General features: G+C 53.1%; 4 protein-coding genes across 9 annotated transcripts in view; 1 reads left to right on the forward strand and 3 right to left on the reverse strand.

Annotated features, from left to right (window-relative positions):
* Positions 1-5230, reverse strand: part of OSBPL7 (oxysterol binding protein like 7) — a 15159-nt gene extending 9929 nt beyond the window's left edge. Inside the window, exons 1-7 of the mRNA XM_032279359.1 lie at positions 5061-5230; positions 3597-3758; positions 3368-3493; positions 3134-3187; positions 1960-2073; positions 1481-1591; positions 1212-1361 (exon numbers count right to left, since the gene is read on the reverse strand). Of these exons, the coding sequence (XP_032135250.1) occupies positions 1212-1361; positions 1481-1591; positions 1960-2073; positions 3134-3187; positions 3368-3493; positions 3597-3671 (630 nt within the window). The 5' untranslated portion in view covers positions 3672-3758; positions 5061-5230. The remainder of the gene's footprint in view (positions 1-1211; positions 1362-1480; positions 1592-1959; positions 2074-3133; positions 3188-3367; positions 3494-3596; positions 3759-5060) is intronic.
* A 1606-nt stretch (positions 5231-6836) lies between these two features.
* Positions 6837-14909, reverse strand: MRPL10 (mitochondrial ribosomal protein L10). 2 transcript variants are annotated; one of them, XM_032279847.1, is made up of 5 exons: positions 14811-14909; positions 11283-11452; positions 10134-10298; positions 9774-9918; positions 6837-7860 (listed from the first exon to the last, which is right to left on the reverse strand). In XM_032279847.1, exons 1-5 carry the CDS (start codon positions 14860-14862, stop codon positions 7607-7609), a joined length of 786 nt encoding a protein of 261 aa, XP_032135738.1. In that variant the 5' UTR covers positions 14863-14909; the 3' UTR covers positions 6837-7606. The 2 variants fall into 2 exon arrangements, with proteins under 2 accessions (XP_032135738.1, XP_032135739.1); XM_032279848.1 differs by having other exon boundaries at positions 14659-14890.
* Positions 14910-14937: 28 nt separating this feature from the next.
* LRRC46 (leucine rich repeat containing 46) lies at positions 14938-21332 on the forward strand. The gene is made up of 8 exons (XM_032279846.1): positions 14938-15357; positions 15458-15563; positions 17968-18076; positions 19051-19097; positions 19361-19470; positions 20039-20108; positions 20340-20482; positions 20759-21332. The coding sequence occupies exons 1-8, from the start codon at positions 15348-15350 to the stop codon at positions 21127-21129; spliced, it is 966 nt and encodes a 321-aa protein (XP_032135737.1). The 5' UTR covers positions 14938-15347; the 3' UTR covers positions 21130-21332.
* A 360-nt stretch (positions 21333-21692) lies between these two features.
* Positions 21693-25255, reverse strand: SCRN2 (secernin 2). Of its 5 annotated transcripts, none has more exons than XM_032279843.1 (8): positions 25134-25255; positions 24586-24759; positions 24103-24284; positions 23392-23591; positions 22755-22970; positions 22496-22661; positions 22233-22413; positions 21693-21987 (listed from the first exon to the last, which is right to left on the reverse strand). In XM_032279843.1, exons 2-8 carry the CDS (start codon positions 24757-24759, stop codon positions 21829-21831), a joined length of 1278 nt encoding a protein of 425 aa, XP_032135734.1. In that variant the 5' UTR covers positions 25134-25255; the 3' UTR covers positions 21693-21828. The 5 variants fall into 5 exon arrangements, with proteins under 5 accessions (XP_032135734.1, XP_032135733.1, XP_032135732.1 ...); XM_032279842.1 differs by having other exon boundaries at positions 25174-25247; XM_032279841.1 differs by having other exon boundaries at positions 21693-22413.
* Positions 25256-25957: the final 702 nt, after the last annotated feature.

The raw sequence follows: 25957 nt of genomic DNA on the forward strand, positions 1-25957 counted from the left end.
TCTCTCTGTCTCTCTCTCTTTCTCTCTCTCTGTCTCTCTCTCTCTCTCTCTCTTTTTTTGAGATGAGTTTCACTCTTGTTGCCCAGTCTGGAGTGCAATGGCGCTATCTCAGCTCACCACAACCTCCACCTCCCGGGTTTAAGTGATTCTCCAGCCTCAGGCTCCCAGCCTCCCAAGTAGCTGGGATTATAGGTGTGAGCCACCACAACCAGCTAATTTTTTTATTTTTTTTTTAACTTTTTTTTTTTTGAGACAGAGTCTTGCACTGTTGCCCAAGCTGTAGTGCAATGGCGCGATCTCAATTCACTGAAACCTCTGCCTCCTGGGCTCATGTGATTCTCCTGCCTCAGCCTCCCCAGCAGCTGGGATTACAGGCATACACTGCAACACCCAGCTATTTTTTTTTTTTTTGGTATTTTTAGTAGAGATGGGGTTTCACTATGTTGGCCAGGCTGGTCTTGAACTCCTGACCTCATGATCTGCCTGCCTTGGTCTCCAAAAGTGCTAGGATTACAGGTATGAGCCACCACACCCAGGCTTGTATTTTTAGTAGAGACAGGGTCTCATCATGTTGGTCAGGCTGGTCTCGAACTCCTGATCTCGGGTGATGCATCTGCCTCAGTCTCCCAAAGTGCTGGGATTACAGGTGTTAGCCACTGAGCCCAGCCTCAAGGACATGTCTCTCCCAACACTAACTTCATGGTGATCCTGACACTGCTCCCGTTCCCTGCTCAAGAGCTCAGGTCCCTATCCCTGTTAGTGTGGTGTCCCCTGATTTCCTGGGAGGGCCTGAAGCCCAATTTCTATTCTGTCTCTAGACCATGCCTCACCTCTGCTGCCTTTGCACAAGCTGGGGTATGCTCACCCTTTCTACTTGGTTTACGTTTCTCCCTCCAGGCCAGCCTCACAGCTCCCTACTGCAGGAATCGGATTCTAGAGCACACCCCTTCCCTGGCACTACTCCTCAGGCCCCTGCCCTATGTGCCCCAGTATCTGCTTTGTCACAACTCCTGTCCCTGCATCCACGTCATCTACGTGCCCAGACAGACTCTTACTCCTCTGTAAGACTGGGACTCCCAGGACAGGGCCCAAGTAGACTGGATCTCCTTGTACAGAGGCTGCCTCATTATACTGGGGCTCCCTGAGATGGGGATGGGGGTAGCATTTTCCCCTCCTGCTAATGCTAACTCGACTTGCCAGCTCTGGCCCTACCCTTTGGGCTGCTGTGCCAAGGGCCCCTCACCATGAGAGCAGCGGTCCAGCCCGTCACTGTCCCTCAGCCAGGAAGACACCTTCTCTCTCGGTCCAAGCCCAGGTAGGGCTGAAGCACTAGCTGCTGTTGGAAGCTGGGCACCAGGAACCTGTGGGGTGAGCCCAGGGTCAGGAAGGAGGGTGCCCACCTCCCTGGGTCTCACAGTTCCCCACAGCCCCTGCCCCTGCATTGTCATGTTACCTGCTCCCACCCCAGGGTCCACCTTACCTTCCGGTGAGTGGTACTGGGCAGTGTGCTACGGGGCATGTCCAGGCGGTGGGCCAGGCGGTGGGCACGCAGCTGGGCCACCCAGCTCTGGAATAGGTCCTGGGATTTGATCTGCAGAAGTGATGGACGGGGGGAGGGCTATCTGAAGGGAGGGACCACTTTGCAAGAGCATGAAGTCAGGGCCCTGGCCCCAGGCAAGCAGGGTCTCTTCCTACAGAGTCCAGTTTGTGCAAAGCTCACTTGCAGGGAGACAGAGTGTAAGGTGTCCACGTGTCTGAGCCCTTAGCTCTGTGCCTGTCCATGCAACAGCCAAGAAGTGCAGGTTTGCCCTTGGCTGTTTTTACAGGATGGAAACTTACTTCTTGTCAAACTCAGAGACAGACCCTGAGCTCCACAAACCCTCAGTTCCTGCCCCTGTGTGTTCCAGTGCCTTTGCCAGGCTGGGGGCCAACACACGCCCTGCCTCCCAGGGATATCACCTTGAGGTGGTAGATGTTATCTTCAGTGTCAAGGTCAATGCGTTGGGCCTTTTTGTTGATGGACATGACTGACAGCCGGACATCGATGGAGCCGTGAAGCTTCCCCTTGGTGATCTGGGGAGGACGCATTGGTCGGGGGACAGGGAACCTGTTTTAGGCTCCCAGAGCCATAGAGCCACCATCTACCTCAGGCCATTCTAGGCTCAAGGGCCAGGTGGCAGGTTCACTCTCACGTCTAAGTCACACTATCAGTAGAGACTTGTCAGTCATCCTCCCATGTACAGAACACTCCGCTATGTCAAGTCACATCTTGAGATCTAAGAAGTCACAGATCGGGCCAGGCATGATGGCTCATGCCTGTAATCTCAGCACTTTGGGAGGCCGAGGTGGGTGGATCATCTGAGGTCAGGAGTTCAAGACCAGCCTGACCAACATGGAGAAACTCCATCTTTACTAAAAATACAAAATTAGGCCAGGCACGGTGGCTCACGCCTGTAATCTCAGCACTTTGGGAGGCCGAGGCAGATAGATCACCTTCGAGACCAGCCTGACCAACATGGAGAAACCCTGTCTCTACTAAAAATACAAAATTAGCTAGGTATGGTGGCACATGCCTGTAATCCCAGCTACTCGGGAGGCAGGGGCAGGAGAATCACTTGAACCCGGTACCTGGAGGTTGCAGTGAGCTGAGATCACGCCATTGCACTCCAGCCTGGGCAACAAGAGTGAAACTCTGTCTCAAAAAAAAAAAAAAAAAAATTACAAAATATGTCACAGATCAAGAAAAACGATTCCCACCCTCAGGGAATGTGGAAGGGTTGTGGAAGGCAATACCCTCTGGGAGAGATCCTGGGGGCCCATTGTTCCCAGACTGAGAATGGGACCAGGATGAGGGTGGTAAAGCCCCTCTTGGGCACTTATTCTGCCCTGTCCAGAGAGCCTTGTGTGTATGACCTCCCTTAGCATGACAGCTCTGCCTCTAGGGGATGGTACTCTCCAATTAGAGAGGAGGAAGCTACAGCCCAGGGATGTAACTTGCCCAAGATCACACATTCGGTGAGTGGAGGACCTAGGATTCGGATCCTACTCTGGTTGATTCCAGATACCCCATGCCTGCCCGGGGCATGCTAGGGCCAGACTCCTCCCACAACCCCAAGCCACCACCCAGACTCACATCTTGCCGGGTTGTTGCATAGTGAAGAATCCCGTCCTCCAGCACAAAGTATCTCTTTGATGTTGCCCAGGAGTGACAGGACCGGGGAGGCCGAGAGGAAGGACATGAGGGAGAACCACACAGATCGGCTTTTCCTTCCCTTCTCATCATGCAAACCCTATTGCACTCCCCAGCAGCTGCCCCCATTCCCACCTGCCGCCATGTGTGGCCCCTCCCTCTGCCTGCCCGCCCTACCTTGTGCCAGCCCTTCAGAGGCCACTTCCTCTTCTTGAGCAGGTGGCCCTCCTGCCTCTCAGGCATGACACCCTCTGTCCCCAGCCTGCCCTGAGGCTCCTCCACCACCTCCCACAGCTCAGAGGCCTGCAGTGCAGGACAGAGGAAGGAGAGCACTGGTGAGACATCAGCCTCAGCCATCCCGGTCTGGATCAAGCTTGGCCCACCCACCACTTTCCCACTCTCTGACCTGCTGAGCACTGCTGGGCTTTGAGGACTGAGCGCTCTCAGGCAGGAAGGGAGGATCCCTCTCTTGGAAGTCCATGGAGAAGGGAGAGGCTGCTCCCTGCTGAGGACGAAGAGCAGGGAGCAGGGTGGAAGGGGAAGGATGTCACCTGGTCCTGACAGGGTCCTTGAAGCAAAAGAAAGACCCCCTTAATGCAGACCTGCTATCACCTTCCCCACCTCCAACCCCTCCCGCACCCTCTGATATAAGGGCTCTCAACACACCCTCTGCTCATCTGCCACGCCTCTCCTAACTCTGCCCCTCTGCTCCAACCCCACCCATTTTCACCCGATATGGATATTGCCCTGAGAGGTGAACTAGCACACAGCAGACGGGCAGGTGCCCAGGGAAACAAGACATATGCCCAGCCCCGCCTTGGGCACATACTCTGGGGCTCCAGGAAACCTTCAGGGCTTTCTTTGGAGGCTTCCCTGGGAGTGCTCAGAGGTGAAGCAAGGGAGTGACAGAAGAGGCTCCAAGAAGAGACAGAGGGGTTCAGAGACTGGACAAGTGAGACCTCCTGAATCCAGCTGCCTTGCCCTCAGTACCCCTCCGCCCTGCCACCATGGCTCAGAGGCTTCTCTCCCATGATCCCTTTGCAGAAAATGCCCCAGCCTCCCACCGATTGGTCTCCATATTCTTTAGTGTTTGGAGAAACTGAGGCCTGAGATAGCCCCCACTTTCCCATGTCTCCTCCCACCAAATATGTCCCTAGGATGCCCTCTTTGGACCCTCAGTGCCCCCTAAAGCCTCACCATCCCGTCTACCATCCCAGTCCTTAGGGCTCTGAGAAGTGCCACCCACCCCGAGAGGGCAGGACACTGGGCTAATGAAGACACTGCACAAGAGAAGAGGGGGCCCAGGACATGCCCAGGTCTGCACAGGTCCTGCAGCAGTGCCCACAGGCACCCTTGGCACCGGCCCTGGCTATCCTGGCTCCTCCGGGAGATCAATAATGCATGAGGCTCTGCGTGTGTGAGACGGGGGAAGGGACTGAGGGGCGAGGCTGGCTGAGGTGGGGGAAGCAGCCCAGATCTTCTAATGCAGCTAGCAAGCACCTGAGGAACTTAAGCCAAGAGGGGACAGGGATGTGGTAGGAACAAGTGCCCAGGAGGTCAGGGCAGAGGGACCTTGCTGCAAGAGGCTGACCTGGGAGGAAACTCCTGCATTCAGCCATTGAAAGTTCCCAAACTCTTCCGGTATTCGGGTGTCTCTGCGCCCTTCTCCCGGCCCTGTGGGGATCCTGGCCCCTCACTGCTTGCGGGTGGAGGGGGAGGCTCTATCAGCAGGAAGGTGAGGGGTCTAGGCGAGTCTGGTGGGTGCCCCTCTCCACCTCCATTCCCACCATCTCGGAAGCAGACTCACCAGCTTCAGGTGGGAGGAAGCTCTTCTCCAGGAATGTCAGCTGCTGCCACGCAGCCCCCTTACCTCAGGGTCCATGGACGCCAGTGCTCCTTGGCCCTCACGCCGCTCTGCCTCTGAGTCACCAGCTCCAAGTCACCGGCTCCCTCCTCACGGAGATGAGCAGTGGCAGCAGTTGCTGCAGGAACCAGGAAGGAGACGTCGGAGCCTCCCCTCTAGCCGGATCTCCCCACCTCCCTTTCCCCTGTCCCCTCCTCCTGCCAAGCTCTGGGCAGCCGCTCAGCTCTGCCCCCCTGCTCCCCGGAGGACTCAGGGCTAAGCAGACTGCCCTAGCATGGTTGTGGCTTGGGAGCGGGGGCACAGTCCCCACTGGGCATAGTTCCAGATAGATCAGAGGACTGGGAAACTGCTGGCTGTATGCCAATGGTGGTAAAGGATTTATTCAGATTAGCATGGCAATGACCCTGTTAGTGCCCAAGGCCAATTCCTAACTAACCCTCCCACCCTCATCTCTCATTTTACATCTGAAAATAGACTGCAAAATTTGGAGCCAGCAAAAGTATCAGGTTGACGGTACAGGGACAGATGCCCCCTCCGGGACCATAAGAGAGTGCCAAAGAGCACAGTCAGCAGGGCCGGTCAAGTCAGGAGGGGGACAGCCAGTAGTCCCCACACTGAGGCCTTTCATTAGGGGTGATTTCCCACCAGGTCAGGCCCCATGGGGATCTGAAAATGCCTGTGCGGTCGATGACACCCCACAGCCTACAGTGTTCGATCAGGAGCAGGCCTGGGGCAGTCACAGCTGCTGTTAAAAGGGCTGTAACACTGGTCCCCTCACTTCCCTTTGCCCTTCTGCTGAAGTACTGTGCCCAGCTGCTCAATTCTAATGAAAAATCGGCTCTTAACAAAGATCTAAAATTCATTCAAATGAATGTGGCACAGACCTTACAGCTTTAAGTGCAGCAAAGTGTTCTGGAAAGAAGTAGGTGGGGCCTCAGGTGAGGGATGAGATTCAAGTTTCTTCTCCGACCCCAAAAGTGACATAGGCCACTTATCCCCTCCACTTCATCCTCACTGGGCTTGGTTTATGTTTCAGGGTCTCACATATCTCTCGGGGACACCTGCTGTCTTGGCTCTATTCAGAGCCTCAGCATTGCTCCAGCCACCCCAGAAGGAAGGTGTTGTTAGCACCTGGCAGGGTTCTGGGAGGGATAAAGCTGCTAAGGAGCACTGGGCAGCACTGGCCAGACAAGCTCTGGCATCTAGGAGACTCAAGGGCCTTTTAAGCCACTTCCCAGTGATTGAACATCCCTGGGCATACAGCACAGGGAGAGGCACTGTGGGAAGCTGGTCCTGGCCCAGGCCACAAAAAAGCTGATGTAGATCATCCCTGCCAGACAGTGCCTGTCCAAGACTAAGGAAGCGGTGGTATTGCTTCAACCCCAAGAAGGAATGTTGAATAGCCACCATCCCCGGGTCATCCCTGCATCCACCCAGAATGTGCTCCAATCGAGGACGGTGCGCTTCGAATTAAGCATCCTATCTTCCTTTTTAGGAACTTCTGGTTCACCAAGACTTGCATGAGGCCTCCTACTCTAGAGCCCTCAGAATTCACAGAGAATCCTAGTTTCCCCCAGCCCTTTTGTTCAGAACCACCAGACTTGCTAGCTAGTAGGCACAGCTGTCAGCTGCCTTTAACAGGGCAAGCATGCACTGGATGCCACTGTGGCAACAGGTACAGGGGAAAAGGATTTTCCTAGGAAGGGAAGTGAGAGTGAGGAGTCAGAGGACAGAGAAGCCCCTGAGAATAAGTCTATAGGGAGGACAGCTGTGGAAACCATGAAACAGAGGAAGTAGAATGCATTTCATTTGAGCATAAAGCAGTGCTCCCAATCTTTCCACAGCATGGCACACCCCAAGGGTGGAGAACTAACATCCAAGCACACCAAGATGGAAGATGGGACCCACTTCTGGGTAGCCTGATGAGGAAGCTCCAGTGTAGAAATTCAGGATGCAGTCTTCAGAGCAGAGAGGGCCTGGTTCAAGTTCCTGTTCTACCACTTACTAAATGCATGACCTTGTGCAAGCTACTTAATTTCTCTGTTCCTTCTCTGTGAAATGGGTACCATGTGGTCAGGAGTTCAGGAACTAATACATGTACAGTGTTCAGCATGGAGCCTGGCACACAGCAGGCTCTCACCAGGTGCCATCCTCAGCACGGCTGCTTGGTTGAGCTACTATGGCAGTGGCAGGTTGTGATTCAAGAGGGTGGGCTCAGGAGCCCATGCAGCAAGGGGCAGTGACCAAGGAGGCATGGGGTAATAGCCTTCTCTTTTCAGCATCTCTGCCTTGGACCTGGAGAATGGAGAGAGACTTTGCTCCTATCAGGTCCCAAGTTGGGAAAACTAAGGACAAAACCAGTGACTGACAGCCTCCATTTGAAATGGAATCCTCCGCATCTCAGAGTGGCCTATACTTGACAATATCATTGTTAGTGAAACCCAAATGACAAATGCACTCCCTCACCCCAGGTTCTTCCACATCTCCCATGGAGGACAGCACAGCCAATAGGGCAGAGTGTATTTATAGGCAGGGCTGGCTAAACAGGCTGGCTACGAGTCTGGAACATGGTCAGGAGGATCTGGCTTCCCATTGGCTGACACAACAGAATCCTCGCGTTGCTGTCTGATGTACTGGTCCAACAGGGTGGTCAGCTGGAGGGGCTGGTGCTGGAGCAGGGAGTGGGTCTGGGCCGTGATGCAGGTGAGGCCTCCTACAAGCTGCCCCTGCACCAGGGGCAAGCTGGGGAGCTTGGAGTAGTTGATAAAGCCCTCCCTGCTGAGGATGGTGTCATCGATGCAGCCACCTGGAAGAAAACAGGATCAGTTCAGTTCCTTGCAGATGCCTTTCTTCTCTGAAACAACATTCTGACTCTAGGAATTTGCTTTCCATTGCCCTTGTCAAAATCCTGCCTTCCCCAGGACCTGGGTTCCACTGTGCCCATGCCACTCCCACTCTCTTGAGATCAATCCCTACTTCCTCACTCTTCCCTCAGAAAACTCTTAATGTATCCACCTGGCCCCGACTCCCATTTAGTGTTTCCTAAACTTCCCTGTAAATAAGAATTAGGCGGCCAGGTGCAGTGGCTCATGCCTGTAATCCCAGCACTTTGGGAGGCTGAGGTAGGTGGATCACCTGAGGTAAGGAGTTTGAGACAAGCCTGGCCAACATGGTAAACACTACCTCTACTAAAAACACAAGAATTAGCCAGGAATGGTGACAGGCACCTGTAATCCCAGCTACTCAGAAGACTGAGGCAGGAGAATCCCTTGAACCCGGGAGGAAGGGGCTGCAGTGAGCCAAGATCGTGCCACTGTACTCCAGCCTGGGTGACACGAACAAAACTCCATCTCAATTAAAAAAAAAAAAAAAAAAAAAAAAATCAGGCTGGGTGCAGTGGCTAACATCTATAATCCCAACACTTCTGGAGGCCAAGGCTAACACCCATAATCCCGACACTTCTGGAGGCCAAGGCAGGAGAATTGCTTGAGCCTAGCAGTTCAAGTCCAACCTGGGTAACATGGTGAAACCCCACCTCCACAAAAAATACAAAAATTAGCCAGGCATGGTCGCATGTGCCTATAGTCCCAGCTACTCAGGAAGTTAAGGTGGGAGGATGGATTAAGCCAAGGAGGTCCAGGCTGTTGTGAGCCATGACCGGTCCACTGCACTCTGGCATGGGCAATGAGAGTGAGACCCTGAATCATGGAATGGAAGGAAGTAATGGGAGCTATTGTTTAACGGGTATAGTTTCAATTTTAGAAGATGAAACGTTCTAGAGATGGATGGCGGTGAGGTTGTATAGCATTATGAATTTACTTAACACTGAACCGTACACTTAAAATGGTTAAGATGGTAAATTTTATGTTACGTGTACTTTATGATTAAAAAGTTGAATAAATATCATGGAGTGTGGAGGGGGTATTAAAATCACAGATTCGCCAGGCGCGGTGGCTAACGCCTATAATCCCAGCACTTTGGGAGGCCGAGGCAGGAGGATCACCTGAGGTCAGGAGTTCAAAATCAGCCTGACCAACATGGTGAAACCCCATCTCTACTAAAAGTACAAAAAAAATTAGCTGGGCCTAGTGGCAGGCACCTGTAATCTCAGCTACTCGGAAGGCTGAGGCAAGAGAATTGCTTGAACCCAGGAGACAGAGATTGCAGTGAAGCCAGATTGCACCACTGCACTCCATTCTGGGCGACAGAGTGAGACTCTCAAAAAAATAATAATAATAATCAGATTCCTATCCCGCCCCCTCCCTACAGAGCCCTATGAAATCTTGATTTCCAGGGGACACATGCAGTATTCTCTATCCCTTAAGTAAGTCAGCATTAGGGCAGTCTGGGAAACACTGGTCACTTGCCCTCAGCACTCTTGACTTGGGCTACCTGTTTTAAACATCGTCATCTGTATGGGTTTCAGCATCTGCCACCCCACTGTTAGACTCAATGCATCTGAATTTTCTCCCCCCGTTCCATGTCTGCCTTCCCTAGTCTTCCCTCCAGTGCAGAAGTGACCTGGGGTAGTGAGACAACACAAATGTCTGAATGACAGCCCTCAATAAACGTGCTGTTGACTCAGGCCCCATCCATGAAAGGATGTTCTCTCCAAGAATGTCCACAGTTTTACCAAGACAAGCCTAGCAGATGGCAGCAGGCTGCCGCAGCACCTGCCCCTCTTCACCCCACCCCTAACTGGCAGGGTTGCTTGCTCACCTAGCAGCGGCAGGAATGGCACAGTCCTTAAGATCCGTACCATCTCCTTGACCTTGGGCTCTTCACTGACCAGCAGCATGTTGTGCCCCACAAAAAGGGGCAGCAGATTTTGGTACTTGGAATCCTCTAGGAAAGGCCTCAGGACCTGGGACAGCATAAAAAAATGGCTTATCAGGGACAAGTGGGAGGAAGAGCCACCACGTGGGTCATGGGCCACACTAGGCTGAGGGTACAACCGAAGGGTGGCTCACAGAGGGGAGGAGTAAGAAGTATCATCACTGGGGAACAGATGGTGAGGTCTGAGGTCTGGTGGGGTTTGGGGGAACATACGCAACCCATGCCAAGGGGCCCACTCCCTACCTGGTTGGGGTAGACCTTCACTAGGATCTTGTGTTTCCGCAGCCGGTGTCGCATAAGAAGCTTGTCCTCTGCGCTCAGAGCCACATTCTGGCAGACAGCTATCATTCGGTTGTCCTGGAAAACCGCTGCTATCTCCCGGCGGAGAAGCCTGATGAGGCCTGTCTCCTGAAGTTAGAAAGCGATGCCCAAAGGTTTATCAGCTGTCACTTCTCCTGGCAACCTTGCTCCCTCTGTGGTAGGTTCTAGGGCTTCCAGGGATCCCCAAATGCGCAAAAGATCAGGGAACAAGTAGGATAATTGGGCCCCCGACTCTCAGGGACATGTAACATCTCCCACTCCTCTAGCCTTTCACTTTCATTAGATATTCGCAGTCTTTAGCAGTGTTTTCCAAACCTGAGAATGCTCAGTTCCACTCCCCCAAAAACAGGTCTACAGTCTGACAATAGTGTCAACAGTGCTTGACAATAATATTGTCAAAATTACTTCAATTATCAATCTGGCACTATACTCACGTTGAATTATTTTACCAATCATAAATATAACTGTTGTGCGGTGTTAGTTTCAAATTGAGACATTTGGCTGGGCACAGTGGCTCATGCCTGTAATCTCAGCATTTTGGGAGGCCAAGGCAGGTGGATTGCTTGAGGCCAGGAGTTTGAGACCAGCCTGGCCAACATAGTGAAACTCTGTCTCTACTAAAAATACAAAAATTAGCTGGGCATGGTAGTACGCGTCTGTAATCCCAGTTACTCAGGAGCCTAAGGCAGAAGAATTGCTTAAACCCAGAAGGCAGAGGTTGTGGTGAGCCGAGAATGTGCCACTGCTACCAGCTTGGGTGACAAAATGAGACACTGTCTCAAAAAAAAAAAAAAAAAGATAGGAGAGATACTCTCCCCAGCCGTACCTGCTAGGGTAGCTCTCACATCTACATTTTTGAAGACAAGGAAATTCAGGAGGCCCGTCCAATCCAGAGCCCAAAAGCCAATATAGAATCAAGTGCAGATTTCATCTTAAAGTATCTGAATCAGGCAAAGTGAAATATCACATGAGTGACAATGACTGAGAGTCGTACCTCACTATGGCCAGAGACAAGATTACTTTCATCCACCATCCCACCACCAAGTAACATGTACCCAAACTCTTCCTTACTTCCTGTGGGGGGCTGGGAGGAGATGGCAGGCATGTTGGGTTGACAGCTGGTTTCGGGGGGATATATTCAGTCACAGCCATCAGCTTCTGTCGCTGAAAGTGCATCACACGACGGTGGCGGGTAACAGCCTTGGAGCCATAGCGGACGGTCTGGAGGGTGGGCAGCTGACCTGGGAGGGTATATAGCAGCATCCTTAGATGCAACCTCTTGGAGGCCCTAGTTTATCCTAGATAGAGAAAAAACACTCCCTAGGAAAGAAAACCACAGCTCACAGAGCTAGACTCAGCACAACAGTGGGACAAGGATTTGTCTGCCAAAAATTCTGAATTTCCAAAGCTTCTCTTCTCTCAGTAAGTGACCTGTGGTCAATTACTTAATACCTCGAGGCTCCCATTTCTCCAGCTCTTCTTTTTTTTCTCACCAGGCTGGAGTGCAGTGGCGTGATCTCAGCTCACTGTAACCTCTGCCTCCTGGGTTCAAGCGATTCTTCTGTCTCAGCCTCCCAAGTAGCTGGGATTATAGGCACGTGCCACCATGACCAGCTAATTTTTTGTATTTTTAGTAGAGACGGAGTTTCTCCATGTTGACCAGGCTGGTCTCAAACCCTAGACCTCAAGTGATCTGCCCACCTCGGCCTCCCAAAGTGCTGGGATTACAGGTGTGTGCCACTGCATCCAGCCTCCAGCTATTCTTAATGTGCAGAAATGCAAGAAAAAAATGAGAAGAAAGGAGAAAATATTTTGAACACATTAAGAAAAGAGGTGGCCGGAGGCAGTGGCTGACGCCTGTAATCCCAAGACTTTGGGAGGCCGAGGTGGGTTGGATTACTTGAGGTCAGGAGTTTGAGACCAGCCTGGCCAACATGGCGAAAACCCATCTCTACTAAAGATACAAAAATTAGCTGGGCATGATGGCGTGTGTCTGTAATCCAAGCTACTCAGGAGGCTGAGGCAGGAGAATCGCTTGAACCTGAGAGGCAGAGGTTGCAGTGAGCCAAAATTGCACCACTGCACTCCAGCCTGGGCAACAGAGTAAGACTCCATCTCAAAAAAAAAAAAAAAAAAAAAAAAAAAAAAAAGTGGAGGGAAGGAGGATAGAATTGAATACACTTTTTCTCAAAATGGTCAAATAGTAAATATTTTAAGTTTGGGGCCCATGTAATCCTTCTCTAATACCCAACTCTGCCAAAAGCAGCCACAGACAGTACGTAAACAGATAGCAGAAGCTATGTACCAATAAAACTTTATAAAACACAGTGACTGGCCCTGCCATAATATGCCAACCCCTGGTCTAATCTAGTGGCTCTCAAGATATGCCCGCCTCCAACCCAACCAGCAACATCAGCATCATTTGAGAACTGGTTATAAGTAGAAATTTTGCTGTGTGTGGTGGCTCACGCCTGTAATCCCAGAACTTTGGAAGGCTGAAGTGGGCAGCTCACTTGAGGTCAGGAATTCAAGACCAACTTGGCCAACATGGCAAAACCCCATCTCTACTGGAGTACAAAAATTAGCCAGGCATGGTGGCGCACACCTGTAATCCCAACTACTTGTGTGGCTGAGCCATGAGAATTGCTAGAACCCAAGAGGCAGAGGTTGTAGTGAGCCGAGATTGTGCCACTGCACTCCAGCCTGGGTGACAGCAAGACTCTCAAAAAAAGAAAAAAAGGAATATAAATTCTCAGGCCCTGACTAGACCTACTGAATCAGCAACTCTGGGGTAGAGCCTAACTCTAGGGTGGAGCCCAAAAAATAGTGTGCTGTTTATTTGTTTTGTTTTGTAGAGACCAGGTTTCACTGTTACCAAGGCTGGTCACAAATGGTGTCTTAACAAGCCCTCCTGGTGATGCTGACACATGCTAAAGTTTGAAAACCACTGCTCTAACTACTACTGTGACATCCTCTCCTATGATTTGAAGAGGAGAAAAAAAGTTACACCATCCTCACAGCTCAAACAAGTTTCTCTTTCCTCCTCTCTTCCTGTTTACAGGCAATGCTACACAGCACCCCACAGTAAACGAGGCACTTAAAAGCCCTGAGCCAAAGTGACCCCTTCATCCTCAACACAGACTAGAACTTCCAACTTTCAGCCATTCCCAAGGCTGAGATGTGACCTCAGAAAATGGTCCAGATAAAAGGCAGCTCTAGCAATAAGAGGGTATGGACATTTGCTGGAGTAAGAGGTCTTATTGCCAGCAGCTACAAAACCTAACCGTTAAGACTGTAGGTGGCCGGGCGCGGTGGCTCAAGCCTGTAATCCCAGCACTGTGGGAGGCCGAGGCGGGTGGATCACGAGGTCAAGAGATCGAGACCATCCTGGTCAACATGGTGAAACCCCGTCTCTACTAAAAATACAAAAAATTAGCTGGGCATGGTGGCGCGTGCCTGTAATCCCAGCAACTCAGGAGGCTGGGGCAGGAGAATTGCCTGAACCCAGGAGGCGGAGGTTGCGGTGAGCCGAGATCGCGCCATTGCACTCCAGCCTGGGTAACAAGAGCGAAACTCCGTCTCAAAAGACTGTAGGCACGCTTTGAAATCAAATGAAGCTGGATTTTTTTTTTTTTTTTTAGACAGTCTCACTCTGTCACCCAGGCTTGAGTGCAGTGGTGAGATCTCGGCTCACTGCAACCTCTGTCTTCCAGTTGTAAGCGATTCTTATGCCTCAGTCTCCCGAGTAGCTGGGACTACAGATGTGCACCACCACACCCGGCTCATTTTTGTATTTTGAGCAGAGGTGGGATTTCACCATGTTGGCCAGGCTAGTCTCGAACTCCTGACCTCGGGTGATCCGCCCGCCTCAGCCTCCCAAAGTGCTGGGATTACAGGCGTGAGCCACTGCACTCGGCCGAAACTGGATTTTAATCTCTCTTCCGCCACTTAATAGCTGTGACCTTGGCCACCCAACTGGTCTGAATTCCAGTTGCTACGTCTGTAAAGGGGAGATGGGAATGTCTTTCTCACAGGGTGCTTTAGATTTAAATGATTTAAAAGATTTAAATGAGCGAACACATATAAAAACAGTTATCACAGTGCCTGGCCTATATTAAGTGTTCAAATCTATTCATTAAACAAATATTTATTACACACCTACTAACATCAAGCACCTCCATCTTAATGTCTCAGCCTAAATGTCACCTGCTGGCTATGCTGAATGAACACGGTTCTGCCCTTAAGGAGTTTAATAGAGGAAATAAACAACTAAACGAATGCAAAATTAGATTGCGACGCAGCTAAGGAGTCAAGGAAAGACTTGAGAAGGTGACACTTAGGATGAGACATTAAGATGGAGGCATAATGCAAAGGCCTGGACGAGGAGTGGTCCAAGCAAAAGAAACGCTGGAGACTGGCAACAGCTGGACGTTGTTGCTGTGATTACCAGAGTCTGGAGCACAAGGAACTGGACAGGGTGAGGAGGCCAGCGATCTAGCTGGGGTCAGAGATTATGGGAAGAATCAGTAGTAGAGGAGGGCAGATGAGGACTAGAGATCGCCGGCAAGACACGCCGTGAGGACCTGAGTCACTCCTTACCCGCCTGGGGCAGGAGACCCCCTCGCAGCATCCCCGCCACAGCTGCAGCCATATCCACCGGAAGGATGGACGGAAGCCGAAAGAAGACGGAAATAGCTAAGGATTGTGGGGTAGCGAACCCTGGGGCCGGAAGCAGTGCGCTTACCCGCCGGCTACGTTTCTAGCACGCATGCGCTGAGCCGGCCAACGGAGCCTGCGTTTACCGCCCCACTCGGCGTCCAATCTCCTAGCAACGACTCCGGCTTCCTAGGAGCTGCTCCTTTCTCAACCATTCCTGCCCACAACACCCCAACTTGCTGCCAGCAAAGCCCCTCCACACCCCTCAAACTCCAGACCCTTCACATCAATTTACTGTTCTCTTTGACCTCACCCCAGGAATTTTCTCTGAATCAATCCCATTTCCTCGTCTCCCAGGTCTCTGAGTTTCTCTCTCCTCCTGCCATCCTGGGTTCCCGCCACCCTTAGGGACCGCCCAGGCTGCTAGGCTCCTTTTCATTTCTTCTCCAGCCTCAGACCAGCAGCCTTTTATTTTAGTTCATGGCTGGAGGTGAGTATGGAGGTGAGACAGTGGGTAGAGCAGTTGGAAAACAGTGGGGTTAGGCCTCCAAGAATGAGGAAATGTGACTGTTGGACTCATCTTTTCACAGCTAAGTCTGCCCAGGGTCCAGAGGAAGGGGGCGTCTGCATCACTGAAGCCCTTATCACTAAGCGGAACTTGACTTTCCCTGAGGATGAGGAACTGTCAGAGAAGATGTGAGTTCATTGGGGAGGAAAGGGATGCTAGAAGGCTGAAACACTCAGGATGACCAGGTCCCTGGGCTGTACTTATTTGTCAACTGATCTTTGTGTCTCTCCTTACTTACTCCACACATCCAATCAGTGGTAATGCCCAGTTGATTTTCCCTCCTTAAAAATAATTCCATTTCTGTCCGGGCATGGTGGCTCATGCCTGTAATCCCAGCACTTTGGGAGACCGAGGTGGGCGGATCACTTGAGGTCAGGAGTTTGAGATCAGCCTGGCCAACATGGCAAAACCTCATCTCTACTAAAAATACAAAAATTAGCTGGGCGTGGTGGCGGGCGCCTGTAATCCCAGCTACTTGGGAGGCTGAGACACAAGAATCGCCGGAGCCTGGGAGGCGGAGGTTGCAGTGAGCCGAAATTGTGGCCCTGCACTCTAGCCTGGGCAAAAGAGTGAGACTCTGTCCCAAAAAAAAAAAAAAAAAAAAAATCCATTTTTTTTCCCACCATCCTCACTTAACTGCCTTAGATAAGGTCGTGTTCACCTCTTTCCTATAATCCCAGCACTTTGGGAGGCTGAGGCAGGAGGATCGCTTGAGCCCAGGAGTTTGAGACCAGCCTGGACAATAGAATGAGAATCCTATCTCTAAAAATAAAAGTAAATTAGCTGAGCATGGTGGTGCACACCTGTAGTCCTAGCCACTTGGGAGGCTGAGGCAGGAGGATCACTTGAGCCCAGGTATCTGTGGCTGCAGTAAGCTATCATCATGCCATTGCATGCCAGCCTGGGCAACAGGGTGAGACCCTATTTCTAAAACAAACAAACAAAAAATAAAGTATTTTTAATTACTGTTTTAGAGACAGGGTCTTGCTCTGTTGGCCAGACCAGTCTTGACTCCTCAAACAATCCTCCTACTTCAGCCTTCTGAGTAGCCAGTGATCCTTTTAAATAACAAATCTAATCAGGCACTCACTGATAGAAACTTTCTTGGCTATTACCTCCCAAATAAAATCCCAATGCCTAAGCATGAGTTGACTTCTGCTAGCTTTTCAGTCTTATTTCTGGCCACTCTCCACAAGCGTACAATTTCCCACACTGTGTTATCACACCTTAATACCTTACTACTTGGAGTACGTGTGAAGGGGTGCAGGGGTAGGGCAGCAGCATTGGTATCACCGTGTGGCTTGTTAGAAGTGGAGAATCTCAGCCCCTCCCCCGATCTACTGAATTAGAATCTGCATGGGCATATTAGAGTTCCCTTTGAAATGCTTTCTTCCCATATCCCCCTATCTTCATGGCTAATGCCTACTCATCTGTCACCTCCTCTAGGAAGTATTCCCTGATTCCTTCTACTCTGAACTTAGTGCACAGGCTACATACTCCCTTTGTCCCCTGTACTTGCCTCTGTTACCCACTTGTCATAGATGTTTGGCCTGCTGCTGCTTCTTTTTTTTTGAGATGGAGTCTCACCCTGTCACACAGGCTGGAGTGCAGTGGTAGGATCTCGGCTCACTGCAACGTCTGCCTCCCAGGTTGAAGCGATTCTCCTGCCTCAGCCTCCCATGTAGCTAAGACTACAGGTGTGTGCCACCATGCCAGGCTAATTTTTTTGTATTTTTACAAAAATGGGTTTCACCATGTTAGCCAGGCTGGTCTCAAACTCCTAACCTCAGGCAATCTGCCTGCCTTGGCTTCCCAAAATGCTGGGATTACAGGCGTGAGCCACCATGCCCAGCCTTCTTTTTTTTTTTTTTTTTTTTTTTAATGACATATGGTCTTGCTCTGTCACCCAGGCTGAAGTGCAGTGACACAATCATGGCACACTGCAGCCTCGACCTCCTGGGCTCAAGTGATCCTCTTGCCTTGGCCTCCCAAAGTGCTGGGATTACAGGGTGAGCCACCATAGCCAGCCTTCCCTGCTTCTCTAATAGTGGTAGGCAGGGACTGTGTCATTTGTCTCAAGTAGGCACTCAGCAAAGGTTGTGGAATGAATGAATGCGTGGATGAAACAAGTGCTTTTTCCTCCATGAACCACTGAAAATGAAGGTGAGGAAGGATCTTTCTACACTCTGTCCCACCCCTGCCTCCACCATTCAAGCTGGCCAGAGGAAAGCTTCTCTTGCCTCCAAATCTCTCCAGGAACTATAAGCTGCCATCCCCCAACTTCCCAGTGGGCCATTAGTCCTCTCTCTCACCCTCCCCAGTGCTAACAACAGAGATCCAAGTCTGCAAGTCAAGCCAGTTTCATGATCTAGACACCACCTCAAGATGTCAAGATGTAACTTACATCTGATCAGAATCACTGGGTCAACTACCCCTCCCTGAAACCCCTTCCCTCCTCCCTCTCTACCATTCTCCCCGCTAAGAGACCACATGAGTGGCGCTGTAACACCACCTTACTGACTCTTCTCCCAGGTTTCACACTCTTGCTGAACTGCAGACTGTCCGCCTGGACCGGGAGGGGATTACTACTATCAGGAACTTAGAGGGCCTGCAGAATCTTCACAGCCTCTATCTGCAAGGGGTAACTTCTTCCCCCACCCCATACAATCCCAACCCTTCCCCTCTCCTTGACCCCTGTGGGCCTAATCTGTCTTATCTGAAAGGAGCCAACCAGGTCATCTTGCCCTTTCCCCGGTGTTCAGGCAGGCAGGCCTTCATTTAAACCATTCCCAAATGAAGAATTCTCCTGAATCGAAAGACTAATTCCCCCAAAATAGATTCTGAACATGATCTTGAATCACTGTTCTTTAGACACTTCTCTTGGTCTAGAAGTTCTTCTTGGCAGCTACTCTAAATCTTTCACATTAAATAGCTCCAGCCCATTTCCTGCATTGAAGAAGAGGAAGAGGAAACTATGAAGATTCCTCTACATCCTTCAGATCCTACTTGAGGCTGTTTGGTGGTGGTGTTGGTTGGCTGATCTTCAGCCTTCCCCTGGTTGAACATTCCCAGCTCCCTTCAACTTTCCCCATAGGAACTGTACCCATCAAGTTAACGTAGGTATACTCATCGTTCTCTCTGTGTATGAAAGCCACCACCAAGGCCCTTACCATTTCCCTGGTGGCTTCTTGGTTTCCTTTTCTGATTCCCAGGTCACTCTTTGGTTGTGGAATCAGAAGAGTATACTTAATCAGGCTTAGATTCCCCAGATTTAGGCTCGGTATGGTGGCTCACGCCTATAATCCCAGCACTTTGGGAGGCTGAGTTGGGTGGATCACCTGAGTTCAGGCTGGCCAACATGGCGAAACCCCATCTCTCTAAAAAAACAACCAAAAATAAAAAAAGATACCCCAGGTTTACCCCCTTAACCATCCACCTGGAGAAAGAAAATCATCTTTCTTAAGGTAGTGGCAACTGTTCAAGGAGTGGGATGATCATTCCCAAAGTGCTAGATCTCCAGCTGCAGTAGACATGGTCTTAGGGCTTTGTCCCTGTAAAGGGCCCCCTACCCATCTGATCTCAGCTTGGTTTCCCCACCTCAGTTTCTTCTTGCAGAATAAGATCCAGCAAATTGAGAACCTTGCTTGCGTCCCCTCCTTGCGGTATGTGATGCCAGGGTTCAGGCAGGGTAAGAGGGGTTGGGGGAGCCCAGCCACACCCCAAAGAACTGGTTCAGATTTCTCCAAGCCTGGGGCCTTGTCAGCCAAGGGCCAGCAAGCCTAGCTCTACCTCACCCCGGAAGGCCATGTGTCCCCACTGGTCATCAGCTGCCTCGCCTGGGGGCCCCGGTGTCAGGTGCCCTCCTCTTCTCCTCCAGCTGTTCCATGATTCAGCTCTGCCTCTCTACCCCTTCCTTCCCCTACAGCTTCCTGTCTCTGGCAGGAAACCAAATCAGGCAGGTGGAAAACCTCCTCGACCTCCCGTGCCTCCAGTTCCTGGACCTTTCTGAGAACCTGATAGAAACTTTGAAGCTGGGTAGGAACCCACTTGCCCTGGCTCACCAAACACATCCCACGTGGGGCCTGCCCTTCCGTCTGTGCCCATTTCCCTGTGCTTGTATTAGCCACACCTCTGAAGGTCCATACTTCATCCTTGGGGGGCTCAGGGGGCAGCGTAGGGAGGTAGTGGCTTTGGAATAGAAAGTGGGTATGAGAGCCGGGCGCGGTGGCTCAAGCCTGTAATCCCAGCACTTTGGGAGGCCGAGGCGGGTGGATCACGAGGTCAAGAGATCGAGACCATCCTGGTCAACATGGTGAAACCCCGTCTCTACTAAAACTACAAAAACATTAGCTGGGCATGGTGGCACGTGCCTGTAATCCCAGCTACTCAGGAGGCTGAGGCAGGAGAATTGCCTGAACCCAGGAGGCGGAGGTTGCGGTGAGCCGAGATCGCGCCATTGCACTCCAGCCTCGGTAACAAGAGCGAAACTCCGTCTCAAAAAAAAAAAAAGAAAGTGGGTATGAGAAGCCCATTCCCATCGCTTCTTGGGCTTTTGGCTAAGATCAAGTGAGAACCCCATTCCCTCTCTCTTTGCTGTGTACAGATGAGTTCCCCCAGAGCCTTCTTATCCTCAACCTGTCTGGAAACAGCTGCACCAACCAGGATGGCTACCGGTGATGAGTGGGGGGTGGGAAGAAAGGTCATGCCTGAGCTCCACCTGCTAACTCAACCCAGGCCCCTCACAGCCTGCAAACCTGGGGTCACTGTCTGTGGTACCTTCTCCCCCACCTCCTACCTAGCTCATGAGCCACCACCCCTCCAAGTAGGGGTGCTGTGGTGCATGTCTTTGCATCTTCCATGCCAGGGTGCCCTCCTGGGTAACCTCTGCTCTGTCTGCTCTGCAGTGAGCTGGTGACAGAAGCCCTGCCACTTCTCCTGGACCTGGATGGGCAGCCTGTGTCGGAGCGCTGGATCTCAGATGAGGAGGATGAAGCCTCGAATGATGATGAGTTCCCAGAGCTGAGTGGCCCATTCTGCTCAGAGCGAGGTAACCCTGCTTCCCAAGGCTTTTAGCCTCCCCAGAGCCCACCTCTGCCCTGTGGGACATGAGGGAAGCTAAGGGCAGTGATGTCTGGGGAGGGGAGCCCCAAGTTCAGAGCAACATCTGGGCTAGAGCCAGGTGTCAGTCATGGGGCCCAGGCTCAGGCTCCTTCTCACCAGGGATGGCAGGGAGCCAGCCAGAGACCTCCCTGAGCCCAGGGACCCTCCTGCTGAGCCCAGGGCTCCACCCACCTTGCACCCTCCATCTCCCGGCCCTGCACAGGCTTCCTTAAGGAGCTGGAGCAGGAGCTGAGCAGGCACAGGGAGCGCCGACAGCACGCAGCCCTGACGGAGCACCTGCTGAGGATGGATATGCAGCCCGCCCTCACCGACCTGCTCATGCTGCCTGGGGTGCCCATGGCTGGGGACAGCAGCCCTTCTGTCACTCCTGGGGAAGGGAAGGAGACACTCCCTGAGGCTGTCTCCTCACCCCAGGCCTCCTCTCCCACCAAGAAACCATGCACTGTGGTTCCCAGGAGCCAGCAAAGCTCTCTCTGGGGAAGGAAGGGGGTCCGAGCAGCCACAGCCCCCAAGGCCTCTGTGGCTGGGGCCCCCAGCACAACCAAAACTACGCCCAAGAGAAGCAAGAAATGATACTCTGTGAACCTTTCTCTATGAGTGGAGTGGGGCCTGCCTCCCTTCTCAGACCCCTCACCTGTGACAGGAGCCCATTCCCAGTAAATTGTCTCTAGGCCCTGAATATGCTTTTCGTGTCGCTTGGGGGTGTCTTAGGGGAAGCAACCAGTGAAAGCACCAGGAAACAAAACACAGAGCCCAGTGAGCTGCCTGATTCTAAAGTGCGAGTCTGGAATCTTACGGGAGCTACCCACAGGGCAGGCATGACTCAGGCCCCCCCCCATGGCTTCCTGGCTCCTGCATGGGCAAGAAGTGGGCACCGCCTCATGGAGGATGCTGCCTCACTGCCACCCCTAGAGGGGGCCCTTCCCCGGTCTGAGCCCAGGACCAAGGAGCTGTGGTGCTAATCCTCCCCAGCAGCAGCCAGCTCCTGTCCCCTCCCTGTCCTGCCTAGTCCCCATCACTCAACCATTCATAAGAATGAGGACACAACCACAGGCCCTGCAGCCTGCCCAGGGCTGCCTTTGGGCCTCACTTGGCTCTCCCACCCCCACTGGACCTGGGATAAAGTTCACTGAAGAGAAAATAAAGCACATTTATTAAGGCAAAGGCCAAGTTGGCTGCTCAGAACATGGCCAAGGTGTGTGAAGGGATTGCTCCAACTTCAGTTGGCTGCAGGGGTCCAGGCCCACCCCAGGCCAGCAGAAGCTATGAAGCTTACAGGTAAGCCTGGCTCTCCCTCTTCACGAAGGCCTGGAAGAGGCTGCCCAGTTCCTGGAAGGGTGGGGCCCACTCGCTGGCCAGCAGCCCCCGTAAGGCCTTGAGGCCTTCCTGCTCCAGATCCAGCTGTTTTTGCCGGAGCTGCTGCCCCCGATCCTGCCCCAAGGGAAAGTTGAGATGAGTCTGTGCAGGACAAACTTCCCGCCAGGTGAAGGGGGGACAGAGTACCACCTCACACAGGCAGGAGAAAAGAGAGACCTCCCCAATATTCCCCTGAGCAGCTGCCAAATTTCAAGGGAGGAGCTCCTCTCCCCAGCTCTGGAATATCCTCCACGCCCAGGTTCCCTCATTTTTCCAGAGTCTATCATCCCGTCAGGGTAGCCCCATTCCCTGGGGGATACCTGATCACTCTCCATCAGCCCCAGGGCTGCCTGGTGTCCACGGTAGAGGATGTGCCGGCGATCTACCTGAGTCTGGAATCGGGGCAGGGTCCGAACAGGGTCCTGTGCTCCAAAAGTGGGGGACAGCACCTGGGGGGCCTGGGCCACCCCCGCCCCAAAGATAAAAGGTTTGAACACGGACCTAGAGGGGCATGGAGGTGAAAGGACGGAGATATATCAGATCCTCCCTTCTTACTGACCTTCCCCACTCTCATTCTTCCCACCTGGATGGGTCTGGCGTGGCCGTGAGAAAGTGCATGCAGGGCTGCGTGGGATCCTGGGGCAGGACGGACACCATGCTGGCGGTGGTGCGAAAGCCACCCGAGTCCATACAGATGCCACTCTCCTTGTCCCTGAGGATGCCCATCATCACCTCTGCTGTGATGCCCCCTGCCAAGGAGTAGAGGGGGAAGCTATGGGAGACGAGAGTGGCTGGCACTGCTGTGGCCCTCCTAGCCCTTAGCCCCTCTACCACTCACTGACCTTGCTGTTGCCGCAGCAGCTCCCGCCCTGCCAGGAAGCGGGCCTTGGCAGCCTCCATGCGCACAGGCTGCTGGGTCAGGGAGAAGACCTGAGCAAAGTCAAAGGTGCCCTGCCCATCCCACCAGCCCTGGGCCTGGGCATGGGTCTGAAGCTCCGGGTGTTGGGCCGAGATATCTGTGCCAATGCTCAGCTGGTTGGAGATGTTTCGGGCCCCCTCTGTGGAGGAGATAGGGGAGCAGTTTATTTACCCCTAAGCATCTATTCTAAGCCAGGCACTGGGTGAGGTACTGAGAACATGGTGAAGAGAATGACCTACCCTCGTGGAGCCTACAGTGTGGTGGGGGAGGCAAACAAAACAATCAGAAATGTAAGCTGGCAACTGTGTTGAATGTGAGGCAGAAGTACCTGCTTGCGTATAAGCAAGAAAACTGACCACCCAGGGAAGTGCAGGAAGGCTTCCCGGAGGAAGCAGCAGGCTGCAGCATGAGGAAGACTTCCAAGTGAAGGGGAGCAGAGTTCCCAGGTGGACTCATCTCCCGTCTCCCTGGATGTCCAGACAGGCTCATAACTGGATCAAGCCCCTCCCTGCTGCTACCATCTCATACTTCTCAAGGCTGGCAGAAAGGGAACGCCTCACCCTGGATCCTCTGTGCAGCCCAGAGCCTCCCAGTTGTCTCCAGCACCCATGCCTCAGTGCGGTCAGCCAGCAGGAAGGTGTTATGGTAGCAGAACGGTGCAGGGTCCTCCAGGCAGCTGCCCCCCTGCCCATAGCGCTCCAGTAAGCCTGTGATCACATGCAAGGCCTCCTGGGCAGAGGTGCTCCGTTCCAAAGCCAGCCTGGCAAGAGAGAGGGCCAAGGGACAGAAGGGTGACAGAGGGATCAATGGCTGGTGGCAGAAGCTCCAGGGAACAGAAGAGGCACAGAGAGGTTTGGTGATAGGGTCAAGTCACACAGCAAATCTGCTGGTACTGATCGTATCAAACACAATTATGCCAGTGGCTTTCAACAGTCTGTGGTTCCATGTGCCGCTCTGAGGTTTCCATGAAAAGGCCTGAAACACAGTTTCAGAGAGAGAACTGTGCTGAACCCCCGACCTCTCTCCACCCAGAGCGGCTCCACTATTACTGATTTTATAAATTGGGACTGTACATGAGATTTCAACTGAAAACAAATAAATAAACCACTGTTCTATTTCTGGGCCAGGAGATGCCCAAAGGTGGCTGCTGCTGCAGCTTCCCGCACGAGGGCAAAGTCTGCAGAGAGGAGAAGGCCCCCGTGAACCAGGCTGGGGGGAGGGGAGGATGGGCCCTGGCATGTCAGGGAGATGAGGAAGGGCAGGGTCAGCACCTGAGGAGGTCCATGCCCAGCAGGGCTTCCCCCTCCCTAAGTGGCTCCTTAGTCCACACAGCCTCGTTGCCAATGCAGACACCATGCTCGTTGGCGCCCATCTCAGCCCCCCACAGCCAAGAAGGGCGGCTGAGAATCACAGCGTGCGTCTTCGACACCTGTTCCACTTCAATGTAGGTGCACTGGAGGTGAGGGAGGAAAAAGGAAGCGTCCACTCAGAGAGGGGCGGCACCTGACGCCTGCTGGCACTCTGCCAATCACCTTATACATCCCTTTGAAGAAAGTCTCATTCCCATTTTATAGAAGAGGAAACTGAGGTAGACTGAGGCTACATCATGGGCTCAGGGCCAGGATAGTAGACCTGAAGCTCATGCTCTTCCCACTACTTCTGGCAGCCTCCCAGGCGTGGGGATCAGGGAAGAAGGTCTTAGAAGAATGCCGAGATCTGCCACACCTTCCAGCACCCCATAAGGCCTAACCCACCTGGAGCCGGCTCCCGGGAGCGTGAGTGCCTGCGGGGACAAACACCACCTCCTGCACCTCGTCCCTGGGTCGGTCCGAGTTCTTGGCAAAGATTACAGCAGGGATGGCTGAGGCTGGGGGCACCGAGACAAAGCAGTCGCAGGAACACGGGGCATCAGGGCTCGACGATGCCATCTGGGGAGAGGTGGGGTTGAGTGCGGGCCTCCTCATAACCCTGGCCACGGCTCAGCCCGGGGGAGCCTCCTCCCCCTGCACGTGCAAACGACGCGCAGGGAAGACACCGCCGTGGCTCCCGGACGCTCGGCGCACACACCATGCACGGGTGTGCAGGAACGGAGGTGACCACTCTCCCCGGGCTCCAGGCCTGGGAGTCGGCAGGCGGGAGCTCCGAGGGGCCCGCCACCACTGGGAGTCCCGGCCCTGCGGAGCAGTGGTGAGACCGTCTCCCTCGCTACTCCACCGAGAGTCCCGCGGCCCTGCGCATGTCCAGACACCCGACCCTCTTCCGTCCAACCCTTCTCTCACCCCCAATACTGTATTGCCCTCACCCTCTTTCCCTCCAAGACCCCAGCTCGGTCCCGGGCGCACCTCCTCAGCTTCTGGCCAGGGCCGTTCCATTGGGCGGAGTCTCTCAGGTGACCTGGAAGGCCTTCGGCCTCGGGGTCGGAACCAGAACGAAGCCTGCAGCTCCGTCGTTTTCCACCAGGGCGCGCGCCTGCACCACTTCCCGGAGCAGAGCGGCCACCTGGCTCACTGCCATACCCGGGAGCCCATTTCAGGCCTGATGAAGGCTGCTCACCTCGGAGTCTCTGCGGGGAGCTGGAGCTGGGGGGTGGAAAGGAGCCCGCGTGAAAAGGGAGACTTTGTCAGAGAGAGGGGACTTTTGGGGCATCTGGAGATTAAGGAAGAACCTCAGATACTTGAGTACTGGTTTGAATCTCAGAGGCGCAATCCCAGGCTGGAGGCGCACAAGGGAGTAAGACACAGAATGCGAGAGTGGTGGAGGCTCGGTGCGGTGGCCCGCCCTGTAACCCCAGCACTCTGGGAGGCCGTGGTGGGTGGATCGCTGGTACCCAGGTGTTCAAGACTAGCCTGGGTAACATACCAAGACCTCGCCTCTAGAGAAAATATTTTAAAATTAGCTGGGCGTGGGCTGGGCGCGGTGGTTCGCACCTGCAATCCCAACACTTTGGGATGCCAAGGCGGGCGGATCACGAGGTCAGGAGTTCGAGACTAGCCTGGCCAACATGGTGAAACCCTGTCTCTACTAAAAATACAAAAATTAGCCGGGTGTGGTGGCAAGCACCTGTAATCCCAGCTACTCAGGAGGCTGAGGCAGGAGAATCACTTGAAACTGGAAGGCGGAGGTTGT

This window comes from Sapajus apella, unplaced genomic scaffold (assembly GCF_009761245.1).
Source record: "Sapajus apella isolate SASKATOON/1434 unplaced genomic scaffold, GSC_monkey_1.0 scaffold12, whole genome shotgun sequence".
Taxonomy (NCBI): Eukaryota; Metazoa; Chordata; class Mammalia; order Primates; family Cebidae; genus Sapajus; species Sapajus apella.